The sequence below is a fragment of the Lonchura striata genome, chromosome 28, assembly GCF_050655825.1.
Source record: "Lonchura striata isolate lonStrDom1 chromosome 28, ASM5065582v1, whole genome shotgun sequence".
NCBI lineage: Eukaryota > Metazoa > Chordata > Aves > Passeriformes > Estrildidae > Lonchura > Lonchura striata.
Genome location: NC_140730.1, coordinates 6,100,486 through 6,120,155, shown reverse-complemented (window position 1 = coordinate 6,120,155; position 19,670 = coordinate 6,100,486). Strand labels below are relative to the sequence as shown.

Sequence of the window (19,670 nt, the reverse complement as noted above, 5' to 3'; positions counted from 1 at the left end):
CCCAACCCCAGACATCCCTGGGTGAGCACGAGCAGACAGCCAGCTCCAGAGCAATGTGTGCATCCACACCCAGCCAGTCCACACCCACAGGAGCTCCAGCCCACCAGCACTTGAGGCAATAAAGGGCATTTCCAAGCACTCTGCATTGTTCCCAGCTAAAGCTCCAGGTCAACAAGATCCAGCAGGAAAACTCAGGGAGTGTTTTCACAAGTGGTTTTAGCCAGTGCATGACTGAGCTGCTGTTGCAACACAGGTACTCCCACACTCCTCCACAGCACAGATCCCACTGGTTACCCTGAAACCTTCCTGGCAAGCAGGGGTTCTACGCTGGAGGAACTTTAAAGGAGAAGAAGCAGGAACAGGTAACAGAAAGCAAGGCAGAGCTGGGACTGTCCTTTTGCCTGCTGACATGGCTTTAGGTAAAACCAACCTGCACCACACCCAGAAGTGATGTTCTCCCTCCCTTATTCCCCAGTGAGGTTTTTTGTTGTCTTTAAGTTTTGTCTGTCCCAAAATCTCCATGTATTTGTGTACAACCACAGCAATCTGGGCACAGCCTCCTTCACCATGCTCAAAGTCGTGGAATCACTGAATCCTTAAGGTTGGAAAGGACTCTCAAGATCATCAAGTCAATCCAGCAACCATGGTCACCACTAAACCAGGTCCCCAGGTGCCAGACCCACATGTTTTCTGAACACTTCCAAGGATGGTGACTCCACCACTGCCCTGGGAAGCCCCTTCCAATGTTTTACAAACCTTTCTGTGGAGAAATTTCCTAATACCCAACCTCAACCTCCCATGGCTCAGCTCGAGGTTGTTCCTCCTGTCCCTGTTCCCTGGAGCAGAGCCTGACCCCCCCGGTTGTCCCCTCCTGTCAGGAGCTGTGCAGAGCCACAAGGTCCCCCCTGAGCCTCCTTTTCTCCAGGCTGAGCCCTTTCCCAGCTCCCTCAGCTGCTCCTGGTGCTCCAGACCCTTCCCCAGCTCTCTTCTCATCTCTGGACACACTCCAGCCCTTCAGTGTCCTTCTTGTCGTGAGAGGCCCCAAACTGACCCCAGGATTTGAGGTGGGGCCTCAGCAGTGTCCAGCACAGTACAGGGATTCCCACAGGTCTCACCCTACAAAGAATGAAACTGTTCTGGTTTGTCTCAGGATTAAAGGCAGGAGAGACAAGGAACTGAGGCCCTTGCAAAGCTGACATGTGTGGGCAGAGAGGAAACCAAAGCAGGATTTGCATATTTTCCTGCACAGGTCACTACTGCAGGTGACCCCAGAGCACAGGAACTGCATCATTTGAAGTTAATGAGGCAGCTGGGCCAACACTGAGGCCAGTCTCTCCCTGATTCCACAGCCAGCACTGCTCAAAGGCCTCATGGATCACTGCTGCCCGGGTGCAAGGGGCTGCACTTGTCCACTCTGCAGCTCTGCTGAGGGAATGGGGAGAGCAGCTCAGCAGCCAGGAGACACCAAACACTTCTCCCTTGCAGCTTCAGCCCTTCCCTCCCTGGGTAATACAACAGAACTGAGAAGTGAAATGAAAACCAACCAACCGAACAAACAAACAAACAAACCCTATTAGGTATAACAAACCCTATTAGGTATTTTTGTTGTCCTGAAAGTGCCCAATTCTTCCTGGCTGGGAGGAGGGCAGGGAAGTTGCTCCTGTTTCTGAGAGCCGAGGAAGCACAAAGAGCAGGCGCTGCAGGCTCCCTGGAGCAGCACAGCTCCCTCCTGCCATCTCCTGCCTCGCTGCCTAACTGCAGCAAACCCAGCTCACTGCACACACCTGAGTGTCAAATACTGCACTTTCCCACCACTGCACAGCAAAACCATTTCAGTTGCACTTGGTTTTATCCCCTTAAGGGAAGCCACTGCTCTTCTAAAGGTTTAAGCAAGGATTTCCCACCCTGTTCTTGGACACACACATGAGCTTTTCTAAACAGCTTACTGCTCCAGTTACTGAGAATGGTGTCTCATTACAAATATTTTCTGCTTTCAAAGCCCTTCTTCAACACTGAAGGATTCTGTGCTCCCCAGTATCCCAAAATTTTACTGCATGCTCTGATGCTGAGCAGGCTGTGGATTCAACCTTAAATCTACCAAAGGGTGATGTGAAAACTGGGGGCTTATAAAAAGGAAAGAGAGGGACTTTTTATACTGGTATGGATGGACAGGACAAGGGGGAATGGCTCCACTGTCAGAGGGCAGGGATGGATGGGATATTGGGCAGGAATTGTTCCCTGGGAGGGTGGGCAGGCCCTGGCACAGGGTGCCCAGAGCAGCTGATTAAAAAAAAAAAAAAATCCTAAACTCATTGGGAAAAAAAAAAAAAGAAAAATAATAATCCAATCCCATCCAATCCAACTGTGCAGGGCAGGCTCTTATAGTGCCCAGACAACTCTTCCTATTGCAACAAACCTTGAATTTTGCTCAGAATCAACTTCTACCTCTAGCTTTTGGTTCTCCCCTGTGTGGCAGCTGCCAAATATAAAAATGCCACTGAAACAAGTGACAAGGAGCATGCCCAGAGACCTGAGAAAAGGCACAAAACAGACTGGGGATGTTGGGCTGGCACACCAACTCTCCTGCTGCCTAAGGGCAAGAAAAAAGCACCTGTGCTAAGGTACCCCAGACAGTGCTCTGCTCTATCTAACTCCACATCTGAGAGGGTTCTTCATTCTTTTTTCTAATGCTGGGCTCCCTCAAAAGAAGTTTTGTGATACTGTGGTGTTACAACAGGCTCCTTGGAAAGATTCCTCCCCTCATGACAACCAAGGACAGGCAACAAACAGAAAACTTGTCAGAAAAGATTTGTCCACCAGGATAAAATTACCTTAGCATGGGAATCTGGAAAGGGAAAGATGGGAAAAATAGTTTGGCACACTGTTGCCAAGGCCCTGAGACTGCTTCTTAAAAGGAAATCCCTTATTTCTCATTCCTTTGGTGATTCACTAAAGAACATGAGCTTTTCTATGATGAGCTGGGCAGCTCAGGATAAATGAACCCAGCTCACTCCAGACAGCTGAGTGTCAAACACTGGATTTCCCTTCCATTTCAGAGCAAAACAATTTAAGTTGCACTTGTTTTATCCCCTTAAGGGAACCCACTGTTCTTCTAAAGGCTTAAGCAAGGATTTCCCAGGCACTGCCATTGTGAGCAGAGCACAAATGTCACTGAGAATAAAAAGGTGTTGTTCCATCACTTACTTTAGCAACCTGGCAGCCTGGTGACCCCACAGCTCCAGAGCAGCAGCTGTAGTGGGTTTCCCACCCACCTGGCACTGAAAGAGTAAGAGATGAAGGGTCAGGGAGAAGACTCTTGTTAACAAGAGACCTGAACTTTGACTTTCACGTGCAGATCCCCTGGATAAGCATGACAGTAATGTGTCAGACACAGGGGAAAAGGAACTGTGGATTCATAGGCAGCAATCTAAAGAGTTTAAGTCTCTGGTACTCAGCCAGACAAACTCCAGAAGCCACTCAGATGCTCTGGTGGAAAACCAGAGCAGAGCTCAAACTAGGTTAGTGCCTTGCTGCAAATGAATTCAGCCAAGATCAGTGAACTCTCCTGGGAGTGACAGACCTCTAGTGCTCCCAGTCAGCCTTTTAAAAGGCTGATTCTTTTCAAAAAGCACAGGAAGGTTTTTTCCCTCACTTTTCTGAACAAGGATGAAGCAGCTCTGCTGCAGCCCCAGTGCCACATTCTGAGGACCGCCAAGCCCAGCGGCTCTTTGTGAGGTCACTGCAGTGACAGGCACAGGAACTGCCACCACCTGGGAGCGTGACACGCCCCAGAATCGAGCTCCAAGCTGAGGAAGACTCTGTGTTTGGACTGGAGCACAGGCAGCACGGGCCATCCCCCTGGCAGGGCTGTACCTCTCTGCTTGCGCAGCCGCCCCCAGTGATGCACGCACTCCTCCTTGCGGATGCAGCTCCCCGAGGCTGAGACCATGTACTCGGTGCCACAGCGACAGCAGATCCTGCACGAGGCTTGGGACAGGAGAGAAACAACAGCCAGGTCACTGGAAGCAGCCCTTCCTACCCCTCACCTCCTTAACCTGACCAAAACAAAGCCAATCACAATCACTCAAGCCTCAAATGCTGTTAAATGATGTTTTCTGTTAAAAAGGATTCCAAATGTTGTTGCAAACTCCTATAAAGGCACAGCAATCCCTCTGAAATCACTTCCCAGAGGCAAACACAAAGACTCTCCAGTGGCTTTGGTCCTCATAAGCTGCCCCCAGCTCTGTCAAGGTTTGCTGCATTGTTTCTCTGTGCACAGCAAATTACGTTGGAGTCTAACACAGTTATTTTAAGAAACAGGAAAAATAAGTCATTCTTTGGACACCAGAGCTAATGAAGCCTGGTTTCCAGGGGATCTGTGCCTTGTCACTTCCAAATGACATTTTAGCTCTTCTAGGGCACAGCTTTTCTGTCAGGATTTTCCAGCAGCTAAACACAGAAGCACATAGGGCAGGGCCTGGCAACTGCTCCCTCCTACCACCTCTGCTTTTACTGCCCAAAATTTGGGGAAGGGAGATGCAAAAAGCCACTGGGAAGGAGCTATCATCTAGCTAGCTTCTGATCTCCATACAATTCCATGAGTTTTGGTGTCAGCATTAAAGCTGTTAGCACATTCCCAGCCCTGCCCAACTGGTCACAACTGGCAGCAACAGCTTTAGTTAAACAAGAAGAAATTCAAAGATCTTGCAACATCTGCAGGAAACTACAGGAACAAAACCAGGAACACGAGCTCAGGTTCATATAAAGGAGCTGGCTGGTTCCTGGGAAAAAAGGGCTCTCACAAATACAGCACTTGACAGTGTTAATGCAAGAGAGCTTTTGCCCAGGTTGCTTCAGCAACCACAGGACAAATGTAGGCACAAGGTGTTAACATGGATGAGCACTTAACACACTTTACTGAGGTCTCTCCACAGAGATGCTCAGGGGAGCGTGGCAAAGCACCTCAACAGAAATCACCAGTCTGGATTTTATCCCTGCTGCAGCACAGCCTGCCTCATTAACGGGCTGAGGAGCAGAAATCTTGCATGAGTTCAGAAAATTCAGAGGAAGATCCCATCCTGTCCTGAGAAAACCTGTGGGTTCAAGGCCATGTTGGACGTGGCTTGGAGTAACCCAGTCTGGTGGAAGGTGTTCCAGGGGGTGGAATGAGATGGGCTTTAAAGTCCCTTCCAATCCAAACTATTTTGTGATTTTATGATCATTTTGTCCAGCTGCAAAAAGGGCTCTGAGGAACTATTTGGCCCAGCAGTGCCATGAGATCAAATAGAAAACTCAGCAATTCAGAGCATCACAGCAGGAGCCACTGCAAAGCCAGCCTGGCCCAGTGTCAGTCCTTATCCCACCATAAGAGCAGCTCACACAGACAGAGACAGAAAAGAAATCCTTCCCCTGGGAGAGGGGGGGTCACCAAGTGCAGAACAGGAGCCTCTTTCCAACCTGTTCGATTGCTGTTCCTTGGCAGCACAGAATCCTGGAATTGCTGAGGTTGGAAAAGACCTTTAAGATCAAATCCAAACACCAGCACCACCACCATGGCCACCACTAAACCATGTCCCCAAGTGCCACATCCACACATTTTTTCAACATTTACGGGGAGATGACTCCACCACTGCCCTGGGCAGCCTGTTCAATGCTTCACCACCTTTTCCACAAAGAAATGTTCCCTTATATCCAATCCAAACCTTCCCTGGTGCAACTTGAGGCTGTTTCCTTTTATTCTGTCGCTTGTAACCTGGGAATTAGAAATTAGAAACCTCCCTCAGCACCATAGACTATAAACCCAAAACCAGCATTCTCAGGATGTGAAAGCTGAAGAAACTCTCCATGCAGCAGAGTTCTGCAGCCACACTCCCCATCACAACAGGACCAAGGGGCAGCTCCTGCTGTATCCAGCAAATCCTGCAGAAGGAAAGAGGCAGCAGAGCTTACAGTCAATCACTTTCTTCTCCTCTGCAGTGAAGAGCACAGCACGTCCAGCCTTCTCAGGGTGAGGCATTGGGTACCCGTTCTCCTTGAGCTGCTCCTCAGTCATCAGGTACTCCTTGAGGCGCCGGTACAGGGCAGCTCCTGCACACAAACACAGAGCTCAGCTCTCATCACCAAAGCACTGCCTGTTTCTCTGCCTTTACCAAGTCTCCTGCCTTGATAAACTGAACTTCCCTCCCTATTCTGAACTTGCTTCTACTGCCTCAGCTCAGGATGGACAGAGGAATAGGTGTTGGGTGGTCATTTTTAAAATCTGGCCATTATTGTACAAGCTGATTTTTAAACTCCTTGAACAAGGAGCATTAAGTCTGGAAAGCATAGCTAGAACAGAATTCCTCCAAAAGGCCCATCTTCAGCCTTGCTGATACTGATAGAACCAACCTGATTTGGGTTGAAAGGGACCTTGAAGATCATCCCATTCCACCCCCTGCCATGGCAGGGACACCTTCCAATATCCCAGGATGCTCCAAGCCCCATCCAACCTGGCTTTGGGATCCAGGGGCAGCCACAGCTGCTCTGAGCTCCCTGTGCCAGGGCCTGCCCACCCTCACAGCCACGAATTCCCTCCCAATATCCCATCTAGCCCTGCCCTCTGGCAGGGGAGGCCATTCCCCCTTGTCCTGTCACTAAATGTGAAATTTCTCCCATTTGAATGTTTAAATTCAACAGCTGATAACTGGTAACACAACCCTCAAATACCCCTCAAAGGCCATGAATAACTCCCTAAAAACTTCATTATCAGGAGTTTCTTCCTGCTACTGATTTCAGGCTGCTTGTTTTGTTTCACAGAATAATAATAACTTCTTGCACTCTGCTCAATATCTCCTTTGGCTGCTGCATTAAACCCTTCCAATATTCCTGGGTGCCCTTTGATGTTGCTTAGCTGAGCTATACTGGCCCTTTTAAGCTTTCTCAATGTCAATTCCTTCTGCTCCATGGCCTCCCTGGCTCTTCTCTGATCTCCTCCACAATCTGCCTACATCTCTTGGCAACCAAAATACCCATAACTGATTTGAGCCCACATGAAAAATGCTCGTGGCACAACCCTTTGGCTATGATACGACCTTACTGTGACATTGGTAAAAGTGAAACTGAGCACTGCAGAGATGGAGATTTTTAAGTGTGCCTTTTAATCTGACAGGCACATTGTAAAGAAGTGCTTCAGGGCAAGAAAGTTGAAGTAAGATAATGCCCAAAGCACAAGAGGCAGCTCTGAATGGTTATTGATGCTCCATCAAAGCCAGCCAGGCTGCAGCAGTGACCTCAGAGCCCCAGCGAGGACAGAAGGAGGGCACTGGTCAGTGGTGTCACCATCCCCCAAGGGACCCTGCAGCTCTGTGATGCAGCCAGAGAACAGAGAAATCCCAGCTCTTCAGGTCATAAAATCCTGAGTTAGAATGGACCCTCAGGGATCATCAGCCCAGCCCCTGTCCCTGCCCAGACCCCCCAACAGCCCCACCCTGAGCAGCCCTGAGAGCGCTGTCCAAACGCTCCTGCAGCTCTGGCAGCCTCGGGGCCGGGACCATTCCCTGGGGAGCCTGGGCAGTGCCAGCACCCTCGGGGGAAAGAACCTTTCCCTGAGCTCCATGCCAAGGCCTGGCACAGCTCCAGCCCTCCCTGGGCTCCAGGAGCTGTCCCAGAGCAGAGCTCAGCCCCTGCCCCTCTGCCTCCCCTCGGGAGGAGCTGCAGCCCCGAGGAGCCTCCCCTCATCTCCTGTGCTCCAGCTGAACGAGCCAAGTGCCCTCAGCCGCTCCTCAGACCTTCCTCAGCTCCGTGTCCCTCCTTGGGACACTCTCCAACAGCTTTAGATCCTTCTGACAGTGTGGTGGCTAAACTGCCCCCACAAGTCGAGGTGAGCCACCAGCCCGATCCTGCACCCCCCAATCAATATCACAGCTCAGCTCCCCCCTCACAAGTGAGAGCCCAGCAGGAGCAGGGTCTGACCTGTCAGATCCTCGGCTCTCAGGCTCCCTGAGCGGTTCAGAGTGAAGCTGGTCTTGGCAGCAAGCTTCCCTCCCAGCACAGCCTCGTGGGACACCACCTTCTTGTTACTTGTCTCTGCAAGGAGAAGGGAACCGCACAGGGGACAGAGATCAGGCACCCAGTGGGTGACTTCAGTCCTAGTTTGGGACACTATACATGGGCAAGAGGAGGGAGGACTGTGTCTGTTCTCTTTAACTCATGTTTTGCTCCAGAAATGGATTCTTTGTGTCACATGCTGGCCCAGCATTTCCATTCCAGCACCACAGAGAGTATTCCGCTCACACTGTCAGCCTACAGCAATTTTAAGAGCAGCAAAGACACTTTTCCAGTTCTGCTAGAAACTTGTAGCTCTCCCTGCTCACTCTGCACAGCCAGCCCTCCAACTGACCAAAAGAGAGGAGCCAGCACAGGAACAACTTGACCCCTTCATGTGCTGTGTGAGGGCATCACCCACCCCCAGGAAGCAGCTTTGATTCTGGGGCCCTGCAGACCAACCTCCCACGCAGGATCCTTCAGCTCCTTTCAGAAAGGAGCTTCAGAGCTCTAGAATATGCTCAACACATCAGACAATGGCAGAGAGGGGCTTTTTACTAATCATTAACTGGCAGCCCTCTCCTAAAGGCCAGCCTCCAAGTTCAGCTGCTCTGCCTAATGGCCAGGAACGTAATGAAGACAGAGGGGAGAAAAAGGAAGAGACCAGAGGAAAAAAAATTCACAAGAACAGCACAAATTGATTGTTTAATGTACCCTCTCGAGAGCCAATAATGAAATGTCTTAACCCTCTTCGTTTCTCTCTTGAAGCTTAATGTGTGTAGCAGATTTCTGTGGTGATGGACGAGTCTATCACTTTGAAGGCATCATGTGAAAGTTACTCCATTAGCAGGGCTTTTCATTTGAAAGAACTTGTGCTAAAAAAAAACCCACCCGTGTGGCATTATCTCCATTTAGGCTGAGAAAGCCAACAAAGCATTGTAGGACCTGCCTCTTGAAGGCCCATTAAGGCTTGCCAGGCTATAAAAAGCTAAACTGGAGCTGTTTGCCTTTCAGCATAATGCTGCTGAGAAATGGGTTCTGGCTTTTCAGACAAGTTTCTCTCTGTGGTTTGTAACCCCAGCAGGGCTCCAGCTGTTCAGGTGCAAGGTACCTACTGTTGGTGCTGGCTGGGGAGTTGGGCACGAGGCTGCGGAGCTTCTTCAGGGTGTTCACAGCCACGTTCAGGTAGATGTTGCGACTGGTGCTGCGCTCGTAGGCCACCTTCTCCTCTGCCAGGGCCTGGGAACAGCACAAGTCATCACCACACTCCCTCCACTGTCCACAGAACCCCAGAATGGTTTGGGTTGGAGGAATCTCAAAGATCACTTTTTTCCACCTTCCATTATCCCAGGTTGTTCCAAGCCCCATCTGGCCTAGCCTTCAACATTTCCAGGGATAGGGCAGCCACAGCTTCCATTGCTTTTGGAGAAAATAAGTGTTTGGCTCTTAAATACAGATTCCAAGTAGTGATGCTCAGTATTTAGCTTTTCTATTTTTCAGGTTCTGTGCTGAAAAATAGAAAAGCTATTTAGTGTGTGTGCTTAGTGTGTGGGTCTGGGCTTCACATGAGGGGATGGTGAACTCTCTGCACAGAGCAGGGAGACAAAACAATTCCTGCTCCAGCTGGGCACCAAGGACAAATGATCCAAATCTCAGCCCAAGAGCACAAACAACGTGGAATGAAGAGAGAAGAACAAGCAGGATGGGACTGCCTGGGCTGGAGCTGGAATTGGACAATGAACTCCAAAGTGTAAATGGAGCAGAACTGATCAAAGTGAGAGCCCCTGTGAGCAGTTGTGCATTTTGTGACCATTTTGGTTCATCTTGGGTGCAGCCCTGGCTGGGCTCTTGTGCTGCCCAAGGTAGATCCACTGAGGCCTTTTAATAAATCCCTATTTTATTCTTTAGCTCTGGCTAGTCTCTGTTCTAGGTCAGCCTGCACAAAGCATCAACCAAAAAAAAGCTGCACGACAAGGAACTGAGTAATAAATCAGAACATGGCACCAATATGTACTTGCTCAGGAAAGTAAGAGGAAAAAAGTTGTTTTATTTTAAACAAAGTGCTGGAAAAACACTTTTTTTTTCTTCATGTGAAACTTTCCCAAAGAGATTAACAAAAATTTCCTAATTAGCAAAAAAAATTTTTTTTCAAGCTTAAACGTATTTTAAATTGGTAGAATCCCTTCTCTTTTTCCTAATATAAAGTCTGCTGCCACCTTGGCTTAAGTATTCCAGAGTTGCTCTTGCTCCCAGGAAGATCTAATCTTGCCATGTTTTCATCAAGTAATTCTTGTTCTTGGAACTGCCTGGGAAAGGCTGCTTTCCTCACCTTGGTGCAGTGCAAGTTCTTAACTGGTAAGAAAAGGAGGTTTGGCAAATGGTGACTCCTTGGGAAGGTGGAATCCCACAAAAGAAATCCTTGTGGTGTCTGCTTTGTTTTGGAACACACCACACAATGTCCCACATTTACCCAACTAACAGCCAAGCTTTTCCAATAAAATGTATTATTCTCTCCACTCTGCTTTTGGAAATCCTACTATACTGTCCCTCCTGCTAGAAGGTTCCTTAAAGTCTCCTTAATAGCCTTCAGAAGCAGCAAAGAACCAATTCCCAACTAATTACATCTATCCCAAACACCTTCCTGTGCTCAACACTTTGATTCCAGGAGGTTTTTCTGGCTGCAGCAGGGCAAAACATCTTTGACCACAATGCACATTCCTCTGCACTCCTCTTCTGGGGTTATTAAAGGCATCAGGCAAGTTTTCCAAATGAAGGGAAAGATGGGATTTCCTACTGGAAGCCCCCACTGGAATGACACTTTCTGTTGCCCAGTCTGGTAATATTTAATGCCAGTTTCCTCAGCTGTGGATAGGGGAGTCTTCAGGGAATCAGGGAATGGTTTGGCTTGGAAGGGACCTTAAGATCATCTAGTTCCCACCCCCAAGTTTCTGCAAACATAAGTCCAATTCAGTTTTCTGGATTTGCTACCATTGTAGCAGGTCTTGGCCAAGGCAGAGGATGTCATTCCCTGCTGCAAAGGATATTCCTGAGAAGCAGGATCTGTACAGACCTTGTCGAAGGCTTCCTGGGATGAGGAGCAGAATTTCAGGCACTCATCGATGAAGAGATTGAGATACCTCTGGCGAATGTTGGTTGGGACTTTAGCACCAAATTCTGTGGGAATAACAGGCCTCTGTAAAGTGGTGCTCTGGAGGTGAGACAGAGAGAGAAAGAGGCTGGTCAGGCTCCAGGAGGTTGCTCTGAGGCTCTCCCACTTCCTGTTACTAATCATGGGATGACTTCCTTTTCGAAAATCTGCCCAAAGCCAAACTTAACACGCAGCACTTTTGGTACTAAAAATACCACTTGAGGCTTCACCACCTTCAGTGTTTTCCTTTAGGAAACAGCTGTATTTCACTCTGAAGTCAGGCAGGAGCCAAGGATGCAATGGCATTAGCCACACACAGCATTCCAGAGCAGAAAATGCTGACATTTCCACTGAGATCCAAGGTTAGGATGGCACCAAGCACCACAGGCTGAGCTGGAGCCATGAACACACAACACCAGCTGTGGGCTGCACAGACAGGTTTGGTTCTCTGGCTGTGAAGAGAGAACAGGAGGCCCCTCCTGTCACTTATCCCACCCCCCACTTCCTGAGGCATTCCTACAAATTGACTGCATTGGGGATTTTCTTCCTTTTTTAATGCCAATCATGATGTTTAAATCCTAGAAGGATTTACCCCTTCAATTTAATAGCATGTTCCTCAAAAGCTGCATGTTGGACTGAGCTATGACCAGCCACTGCAGCTTTCCATTTCACACTAGTTTATCCTCCACACCACAGCACACTCGCCTCTTTTTCAGAGAGGAAAATGTTCATTCATCTCTAAAATACCCAATTGTTTTGTCAGTTGTTCTCCATCCCACCCAAGAGATATCCATAAACCAAACCATCTGATGCAACCTGGAACAAAGACAGCTCTGTGGAAGATGTGAGCTTGTTCCAAGGGGAGCAACTGGTCCTATCTTAATGGGAAAAGTGCTCATTTTCCCCAGACTCTCACCTTGATGCCCTGTTCAGGGGGATTTGGTCCTTTTCATTAAATATATAAATTCTCAATCTCTAACATTATACCCTTAAGCACCTCTGTAACTCTGCTAAATACTTCATCCTTTCAGTTATTTCTCTTATTTTGAATCAGCTTCAAGTTCTACATTACTATGGCGGCAGTTTGGATGGGAAAGGAAAAGAATTACTTTTCACTCTTCCAGAAATAATCAGAGCAAGTTCTGACACATCTTGACACAAACCATCATCAATAAAGGGATCTTTAATCAAGTCCTGGCACTACCCAGTTCTGCCATCCACTCCAGCAAACAGCTCCTTATGCCATCCCCAGGCTGCTCCAGGAGGAATCTGCTCTCAGTTGTCTTAGCAAGTAACAGCTTCCCAGTGCTCGTGGAAAGGAGGGACTTAACACAATCATGGAATGGTTTGGGTGGGAAGGGGCTTTAAAAATCATCCCATTCCCACCCCCTGCCATGGGCAGGAACACCTTCCACTGTCCAAGGTTGCTCCAAGCCCCTCCAATCTGACCTGGGACACTGCCAGGGATCCAGGGGCAGGGCCTCCCCACTCTCACAGCCAAGAATTCCTTCCCAATATCCCATCTGTCCCTGCTCTCTGGCAGTGGAAGCCATTCCCTGTGTCCTGTCACTTTGCTGAGGAATTCATAGCAAAGGCACCCAAAGGCTGGGCAGAGATCCCAGTGGATAAAGAGAAACAAAACAAAAGCAACTAACAAAGACAAAATAGTCTTTTCTTTAAACACCAGCAGCAGCACGAAGTTCAGTGCTCACATTTTACTATCTAGGTCACAGAGGGACATTATTCATCACCACCAGTGTGGCCCACAGAGCCTGGGAAGGCCATGAATCCATCCCTGGCTTTTGAGCACGGGAGGTTCCAAGCCCCTGACCCAGACACACCCAGGCCAGTCAGCACAAGAGAAGGCTCAAATTGGAGACAAGTGATCAATATTCACAGAGATCAGAGCAGCATTTAAGCATTTCTACCTTTTTAAGCTCCTACGCCTTGAGTGTTTAATTTTTTATACAATGCTATCTAGGAAAACCACAGGAAGAAACAAACCCACTCAATCAACATAATCAAAACACCACTCTCAGGGAGTGCTAAGTTTGGAACAGCAGGATCAAACATTCCACCCTCCCTGGGGAACGACAAGAAAGAATTCAAATCCCCCTTACCTGTAAGGAGGGAACATGTGCTACCCTTTTGGGCACGATGGTGCTGGTGGTCTTGGAAGCCATCCCAGCCAAGGTGCAAGGCTTCAGAGGAAGGGTGGGGGCTTCAGAGTCATTGGAAGGTGTGACACTCCTGCCACCAACAGTCACCTTACTGCTCCCGAGGCCTGCAGGGAACACAAAACACTCAGGTGCAAATCCTGCCACGGGGCTTCAGGCTGCCAGAATGAACTCACTATCAAAGGCCAGTACTGCAAGCTGTGATTTCCTCAAATCCAGGTCTCCAAAGGGATACAAATTGGGCAATTTTGCCACCTTGCAGGCAAGGATGAAGAAATCTTCTGCCAGGAAACGTGTCTCATTTGGGTTTGTTTTGGGGTGACTGAGTCAGCAGAGGTAACTCTGTCAGCTGGAGGCTCTGACACCCCACACGTCAGCTCTGAGTCCTTCCACTACAAAGGCAGAGCAATGAGCCTTCATTAGCACTTCCCTCCTGCTCCTGCCACCTCCAGGCTTAAACGGAAGAGGGAATGAAGAGCAAACACAATCCAAGGAAGAAACAGAAAAAGGAGAGCTGAAGTGAGGGAGGCTGTGTGAGATAGATGCAGCTGTACACATCTAACCCGTTGCTTTTCACAACAAGGTGGAATTTCCACTGGACACCCTCAGCAAAGATTCAGGTCACGGCCAGTCCTACACATCCCCTGACAGCTCCACACGTGCTCAGGGGGAATGTAAGCACACAGCAGAGTCTTTGACCAGGGGACGACAGGACAGCGATCCCAAATCCCGCCGCTGGCTTACTTTGCTTGGCTGCTGCGGTGAGGGCTGCATTTGGCACGTGAGCAATCCTCCTCTTTTCTCCTGGCAAACAGAGAGAGGTCTTTTGAACAGTCCCAACCAGCTGTGCTGCCTGCTGCTGAGCCAGCTGGATCCTCTGGTAACACACCTCCTGGGCCGTGGGGGGACGGTAGGGCCGCACCACCGGCTTGCTCGGGGCCTCTGCCTGCACAGACAAACAGCATTAGGGCCAGCAGCTCCCCTGCTCCATCCACACCCCCTGCCCTCCACTCACCCCAGAAAGGTCTCTTCTCCTCAACCCCTCCCTTAGCAAGTGCAGGGTTTTGAGAGGACAAGATCCCAAGTGTCCTCCAGAACAAAATAATTAGGAGTCATCCTTCAACAAACACGGCATTAATGATTCACGCTCTGGGAAGGCCTCCCAGCTCACTGGCACGTTCCTCAATGGGCAGGTGGGATTCGTGAACTGCTTTTAGTGGTGTGATGCTCCCCGTGGCTGTGCCCAACCCAGCCCTGGGCTCTACCAACACCCTCAGCCTTGCCCTAGCACACTGACCTAGCCCTGTGCTGCCTACTTTGCTTTCTACTGCAATAAAAAAGTGACAATAATTCTCCACTCCTCTTTGCCACACGACACTGAGCTCCACTGCTCTCTCCCTGAGGAACCCCTGCATCCACTTCTGCACCACAGCAGCTCCCACCTCTCTGCAGCCCTGGAACTGTTTAAAAGCCTCACAGAGAAGTATTTATGGGATCAGAGCCTTACATAAACTGAGTTCTGAATTTCAAACAGGCTCTGTCCCTGCCCATTTCTGGAGGCACCTCACTGCCTCGGCCGTTACAGCACAAACAGGTTCCACACGCGTTTCCTTTGATGGCCAAATTTAGCTTTGCAGGAAAAGTGCCAGAATTTATGTCAGCAAAGAGAGAAGTTTCCTAGCACCAGAAGTGCAAGAGAAGCAGCAGTAGTACAAACTTCTCCCTCTACTTAACAGCCTTTGAAATGTGAGGAACAGGCCTCCCCTCCTGAAATCCCCTTGGAGGAGGATGGCCCAGTGCAACACCTGGGGGCAAGCTGGCACCTCCTGCATTCCTGGCCTCTGATGCTGACAGCTTCTGGATACCAAACTGGGTGCAGTCAGACATTAAATTATAATTACAGACTTCCAAGCAGGACAGGCCACTCATTTTCTGCATCACCTGCAATTCCTTTGGCCCCCATTTCCCCTGGCAATCAACCCCAAACTCAGCTCCCTCCCCTTCTCCTGCTCAGTCCTTGAGCCATAAATCATGAGCAAGACTGAGCAAATATTCCACTTGGAGGGACACAGCAAAGCACACTCTGATGTGAAAAGTGGCAGCTGAGGTGTTACAGCATCTCCTGGGCAAAGCTGGGAGCTGCTCTGAGCTGAGATACTGCAGGGAATGCAGGTCCTGGAGCTGCCCTGGCAGCTGAGCACACCAGATCAGCTCTGTTTGCCCAAGCAAAGGCTGTGCTGGGGCTCCCATCTTTGGAAAGCATTTTGGGATCAGCTGTCACATTAAAAAAACATATTTAAAGATTTGTACGTGTCGAAAAGGTACCTCTTTGCAATAAATATTTGAGTTAATGAATTTCCAAGCCATTTGCTTCAGTCTCTTATCTCTTCACTTTGGAAGAAAGGGCCCTTATCAAACCACATGAACTGGCTGGAGATATGCAGTTAAATAAAACCCATTGTATTGACTCCAGGACTTCAAATTATTAAAGGCAAAAAAACCTTCCCTAGACAGAGAGGAAAGGCAGAACAATTAATTTGGACTACCCAGCTCAAATTAGTGCACAAGCCTCCACTCTTATCCTGCTGCAACATAAAACTAATCTGTGATCAGCACCTGGAGGGAAACACATTAAACCCTCAGAGAAAACATGAATTAAAATCCCAGGGAGAAAGGACTAAAAAATCAGAATGTATTCTTGGCATTTTTTTTTTAATTCTTTTTCTCTGTATTTGCACAAATGGGAAAGAAGAATATCCAAACAAATATTGCTGAGATCTTGGCTGATTCAGAGTAGATGTAAAGTAATGGTTTTAAACATCTGACCAAATTCCTGCAGTATCTTCTAGATCCACAAGGCACAGAAAAACACCAGCAGGCACAGAGTGACATTGTGACTAGCTGATTTTTACTGAAAACTCTAAATTAAGCTATACTGGAGAAAAATGAACACCCCAACCTATCCCAAGGGGTTATCAAGAGCACAATCCACTCTTCCCAGCCTACCCTTGGTTTTAGGAAGGTTGATTGACAGTTCTGCTGCCACTTTTAACAGATCCTAAACATGGGAGTTTTTTGAGAAATTGGAAAGAGAGGAAATACAACTGCCATAGACTGATTCCAGCACAAACAGCTCTCACACTGCTGCCTGGCCCTGGGAGTGCAGCCTTTTCCAGGGTCAGGACAGAAAATCCTCACTTGGAACAACTTAAACTAATCTGCCTCTAAATCTGCACTTACATTTCCTTGTTTGACAAGATGAGAGATCCTTCTTTTTTGTCCAGGAAACAAGGTAGTTAAATTATCTTCTGTCTTTTCTTCATTTGCTTCCTCTTTGGAAGGCTGGAAAACAAAAGAGCAGGAGAACAGATTTGAAGATCCCTCACAAGAGGGAGATGTGGAAAGTCTCCTCTTGGGTTAACCTTGAAGAGAACAGGTGAGAACACGTGGCCAGCTGCTGGGCCACTGACAAGAACCTTGTTGTGAGCCCAGGAGCACCAAGGAAGCCAGGGAACAGCAGCAGGACATTCCCACCCCAGCAGCAGCTCCGTGAGCTGGCATGGGGCAGGATCAGCCTTACCTGCCACAGGAGCCTGGAACAGCCCTCCCCTGCCAGCCACTCACACCCCTCACCTCCCATGGCATTTTCACACTCCAGAGGGTTTGGGGTGGGTTGGTTTTTTTAAGAAGTTGGGAACTGACTCATTTCTGCCCTGGGCAGGTGCTGACACCTGCTCAACACCAAACCATGTTGCCCTCACCCCACATTTAGGGAAACATTTTCTGCAGGTTCAGTCACAGCTGTCACTCCAGGAAGACTCTAGTGACACAGCCCAGGTCACATCCAGAAACTCAGCAGGAGGCAGAAGCACCTCTCCAGCCAAAGCTACTCCAAGCTGACACCTCACACACGCTCCTGAACAAGGAGAACCACTTGGAAATCTGCTTGAAATTTGACTCAGTTGTTAATTGACACAAACACTTCACAAGTTTCTTTCTCACAACTCCAGCTGCTCTCCAGACATCTTGTTTTCAGTTTCTCAAAACAACTCCTGGCAACTTTGACATGAGCCTGACAATCTCTGAAATTCAGCAACAGAGCCAAGGCTAGATTCAGGGATGAGCTCAGGCACCACTTGGGATAAGGCTGTGTTCATTACCACAAGGGCACTATGGATGAGCAGCTCACCCTGAATCACTTGGCTCCCCAGGAACCCCAGAGTCTGTTAATTCATTTACACTCCAAATAAACTCTCTCACAATGCAATTCTCCCAGGCAGAAAAGCACATGCAATCACAGAATCCTAGAGTATCCTGAGCTGGAAGAGACCCCCAAAAATCATTGATCCCAGCCCCTGTCCCTGCCCAGCCACCCCAACAGCCCCACCCTGAGCAGCCCTGAGAGCGCTGTCCAAACGCTCCTGCAGCTCTGGCAGCCTCGGGGCCGGGACCATTCCCTGGGGAGCCTGGGCAGTGCCAGCACCCTCGGGGGGAAGAACCTTTCCCTGAGCTCCATGCCAAGGCCTGGCACATTACCGAGACCAAACAACACAGGGTTGTGTTGGTTTTGCACAGCCTGGTGTTTGGTAGTGGGGGGATGCACAGAGGTGGTTTTTGTGAGAAGCTGCTGGAAGTTTCCACCATGTCCAGCAGAGCCAATCCCTGGTGGCTCTGAAGATGGACTTGCTGCTGGTCAAGGCTGGGCCAATCAGAGGAGATGGTAACACCTCTGTGATAACAGATTTAAGAAGAAAATCAAAATAAAGTGTGGCATGCATTTTGAATTCCAGCTAGAGGTGAGAACATGTGAGGGAAACAACATGGAGACACCTAGGTCAGGGGAGAAGGAAGGGCAGGATGTGCTCCAGGCACCAGAGCTGAGGCTGCTCTGCAGGCCATGGTGATGACCATGCTGAGGCAGCTGTGCCCCTGCAGCCCATGGATCCACGGGGGATGCAGAGATCCACCCACAGCCCATGGGGATCCATGGGGGATGCAGAGATCCCCAAGGGATGAAGAGATCCCCAGGGGATGCAGAGATCCACTCACAGCCCCTGGGATCCATGGGGGATGCAGAGATCCACCCACAGCCCATGGGGATCCACGGGGGATGCAGAGATCCACCCACAGCCCCTGGGGATCCATGGGGGATGCAGAGATCCATGCACAGCCCATGGATCCACGGGGGATGCAGAGATCCACTCACAGCCCCTGGGGATCCACGGGGGATGCAGAGATCCATGCACAGCCCCTGGGGATCCAGGGGGATGCAGAGATCCCCAGGGGATGCAGAGATCCACCCACAGCCCCTGGCAGAGGTGCCCACACCAGAGCCGTGGGTACCTGGAGGGGGCTGTGCTCCAGTGGAAACCCTGTGGAGAGAGAGCCCTGCTTCCAGGCTGGAGCAGCCTGTCCTTGGAGGAGTGCACGCTGAGGGAGAGTGACCACACTGCAGCAGTTTTGGGGGGCTGTGTGCCCATGGCAGGGACTCACACTGCAGCAGGTGTGGTAGGGCTGCTGCTCATGAGACTGGACCCACGGTGGAGAAGTTCAGAGAACTGTCTCCCCTGGGAGGGGCCCCACAGTCTCACAGGGTAGGGACTCCTCTCCCAGAGCAGTGGAAGAAAATCTTGGTGATGAACTGAACAAAATCCCCATACCCTGTCTCCCTGTGCTGTCAGTGGGCAGGAGGGAGGGGCTGGGGTGGAAAAAGGTGTTTTAAGGGCTTATTTTATTTCTCATTATATTCCTCTGATTTTGTTAGCAATAAACTCACTCTGGACCTGTAAGCTGAGCCTGTTTTGCCCCCAGAGTGTTCTTTCCTGGTCCTTGTCTCAATTCATGAACCCTTGGTTTGAATTTTTTCTCTCCTCCATGTAGCTGTAGCAGGGCAGGGCAAGGGAGTCACTTTTGTGGGTGCCTGGTGTTTGGCCAGTGTCAAACCACAATGGGTCCATCTAGGAAATCATTTCATAAACAAAAAAAAAATGCCCCATGGCCAATCCCACCCCCAGACACCCATCTCCCAAAGAAGGATCCCTGTGAGCTGGGTGCAGTGAGCCTCCTTACCTCAGCACAGGGATGCAAAGGAGCTGCTGACAGCTGAGCTCTGTCACTCCAGGCCACAATTCACTGTTGGCTGTGAGTGGCAGTCCCTGGCTCTGCACTTTCTGAATTCACTGATCAGTAATTCCTGCTACAGATTATGTGTCTTTCAACTATTTTATTTTTATGTCAATACTGTCTTTTTTACCTCCTTAGTCTAAAGGCCCTGGTACCATTGAAGAAATTTTGCCCTCCATTTCTTGCTTGCACCACCCACA

General features: G+C 49.4%; 1 protein-coding gene across 2 annotated transcripts in view; it reads right to left on the bottom strand.

Annotated features, from left to right (window-relative positions):
* The window catches only part of REXO1 (RNA exonuclease 1 homolog), a 45,754-nt gene that overhangs the window by 7,866 nt on the left and 18,218 nt on the right, over positions 1–19,670 (bottom strand). The window contains exons 3-11 of one of the 2 annotated variants that reach the window (XM_021528240.3): positions 16,588–16,689; positions 14,092–14,293; positions 13,291–13,454; positions 11,093–11,230; positions 9,138–9,261; positions 7,951–8,064; positions 5,950–6,087; positions 3,874–3,987; positions 3,205–3,278 (exon numbers count right to left, since the gene is read on the bottom strand). In XM_021528240.3, coding sequence (XP_021383915.2) covers positions 3,205–3,278; positions 3,874–3,987; positions 5,950–6,087; positions 7,951–8,064; positions 9,138–9,261; positions 11,093–11,230; positions 13,291–13,454; positions 14,092–14,293; positions 16,588–16,689 — 1,170 coding nt within the window. The remainder of the gene's footprint in view (positions 1–3,204; positions 3,279–3,873; positions 3,988–5,949; positions 6,088–7,950; positions 8,065–9,137; positions 9,262–11,092; positions 11,231–13,290; positions 13,455–14,091; positions 14,294–16,587; positions 16,690–19,670) is intronic. The other variant, XR_014950298.1, reaches the window with a different exon arrangement.